This window comes from Palaemon carinicauda, chromosome 3, assembly GCF_036898095.1.
Source record: "Palaemon carinicauda isolate YSFRI2023 chromosome 3, ASM3689809v2, whole genome shotgun sequence".
Taxonomy (NCBI): Eukaryota; Metazoa; Arthropoda; class Malacostraca; order Decapoda; family Palaemonidae; genus Palaemon; species Palaemon carinicauda.
Window position 1 is genome coordinate 173,553,361 of NC_090727.1, and position 2,500 is coordinate 173,555,860.

The following is a 2,500-nucleotide window of genomic DNA, read 5'->3' on the forward strand; positions in this document are numbered from 1 at the left end:
CCATGTGGCTCCTGAAAAAGATTCTTCATACGGTATCCTTGTGATTATTGTTCTTAATAGTGGTGAGCTTTTTGGTGTCCATGGTGGCCGTACACATCGATATCAGGGGCCGCCGCAGCAGCAGCAGCTTGCTTGTTGTACAACTGGTAGAACTGGGACTTTGCTAAAGCCACAGCTGGGGTATCCTGAACTTCACCGTTGTAGATGGGAGCTCCGCCATGGCCATAACCCCCTCCATGACTATAGCTTCCACCATGAGCATGACCACCTCCATGGCCACCACCCAAGAAAGCCCCACCATGGCCAGCACCCAAGAAAGATCCACCCTGGCCGTAAAGACCTCCATGGCCAGCACCCAAGAAAGACCCGCCATGATAACCAGAATGGCCATGGTTGACTGGGGCACCATGGTACGATTGACCATAGCTTGCAACAGAAGCTAGTTGTCTGTGATATGCCTGGAAGAAGGCGTCCTTAGCAGCAGCAACCTCGTAGGTATCAGATACGGGGATGACCTTTCCTCCAATGCCTGCTGGAACGGAGGAAGCCAAAGGCCCCGTCCACTTTGGCTGGTAGTATCCGCCATGAGGAACACCGTAGGATTGGCTTGGGAAGGAGTTGTAGGCCTGGTGAGGGAGAGCTGAGCACACCCCCAACACTGCCAAAACGACCTGCGGAGATTATAGGTTCATGAAGTATGAAATAAGTGTTTTGAGAAGTTTAAATCATCGAAGATTGAAAGTGTTTATGCTATATAGGAATTAATATTAACTGTCAAATTTTGGTGATTTCTTAATCACTTTTTCTTCAAGTAATGTAAATGATAAGTCTTTTGAAATTGTGTCTTGGAAAACCTGCGGACATGCAAGTTAGAAGACATGAGTTCGAATTGAACTTCAGAGCTAAAATTTATTCTCCTTATCAATTATAAATTAAGAAACTCATGATAAGATATCTATATATGTAAGGCAATTCAAAATAGAAACTTACAAAATCAAAGTTAAGAATTGCGATAGAAAATACTTATATATGTATACATATATACATATATATATATATATATATATATATATATATATATATATATATATATATATATATATATATATATATATATTTATATTTTTATTTATATTTATTTTTATATTTATATCTATATATATACATTATATATATATATATATATATATATATTATATATATATATATATATATATATATATATATATATATATATATATATATATATATATATATATATATATATATATATATATATATATATAGGCTATAGTATAGGGATTAATAAATAGCTTAGGAAATTTAGTTGGAGTTTAGTTGAAAAATTCAATCACAGAAAATAAAGGAAATATAATCTATCTTTTACAAATAACAGAAAGTATCCATCCATCCAGTAAGGAAATTTCTACTTAATGTTCTTATTTTAAGATCTCTATGTACTTGGAATGAAAATTGTACCGAACTATTTTATATACGCCCCTGTCATATGATTCCTTTTAATGTTTCATTAGCAAAAGGGTGAATCTAACGAATTTTACTGGGCACATACACATGCACACACATGCATTATATATATATATATATATATATATATATATATATATATATGTATACATATATATGTATAAATACAAATACTCATATACAGACATATGTGTATATATGTACTGTACATACATAATATATTATATATACATATATATATATATATATATATATATATATATATATGTATATATATATATATATATATATATGTGTGTGTGTGTGTGTGTGTATGTATATGAATAAATAAATAAATTAATAAATAAATATATATATATATATATATATATATATATATATATATATATATATATATATATATATGTACATTGTTAATTTTCCTAATACTTTTCCTAATGAAAGTTAAGAACATAAATGATTCAGACGAAAATATACTGAAAATGTAAGTATTTTAGAATGTGTTCTATGCAATAAGTTAATGTTCAAAGGCGAATCCATTGAGTAATACTTGATAGTACAAAAACTGTAACACCAAAGCTTTAAATAAGCAGCTAAATTAATGAAGATCATAATCGGTGAACCAAACCAAACTATTAAAAAAAACTGAATCACGAGAATTCTTACCAAAACCTTCATTGTTCGTTAGTGTTGAAAGACCTTTTGAGTTACACTGTGATGAATATCGGACATCGTTGCTTTATATACTAACAAAATGTTTACCCCCTGAAACCCCCAACCTCCATTCCAGGTTACGTGAGGGGGAGCACACTCACATACACACACATTTCACGTCTTTCATAATATCATTATTGTCATAAATAATGTTAAGAAAAAAATGTATTCTATGAACTTTATGATATATTGTTTGCAATATAGTATTTCTAAAGAATTGAAAATGGATATATTATTATTATCATTATTATTATTATTATTATTATTATTATTATTACTTTCTAAGGTACAACATTACCTG

General features: G+C 30.4%; 1 protein-coding gene across 1 annotated transcript in view; it reads right to left on the reverse strand.

Annotated features, from left to right (window-relative positions):
* LOC137638101 (cuticle protein CP1499-like) overlaps positions 1–2,500 on the reverse strand; it is a 25,771-nt gene that overhangs the window by 285 nt on the left and 22,986 nt on the right. Inside the window, exon 2 of the mRNA XM_068370194.1 lies at positions 1–671. This exon is cut by the window's left edge and continues 285 nt beyond it. Coding sequence (XP_068226295.1) covers positions 54–671 — 618 coding nt within the window. The 3' untranslated portion in view covers positions 1–53. The remainder of the gene's footprint in view (positions 672–2,500) is intronic.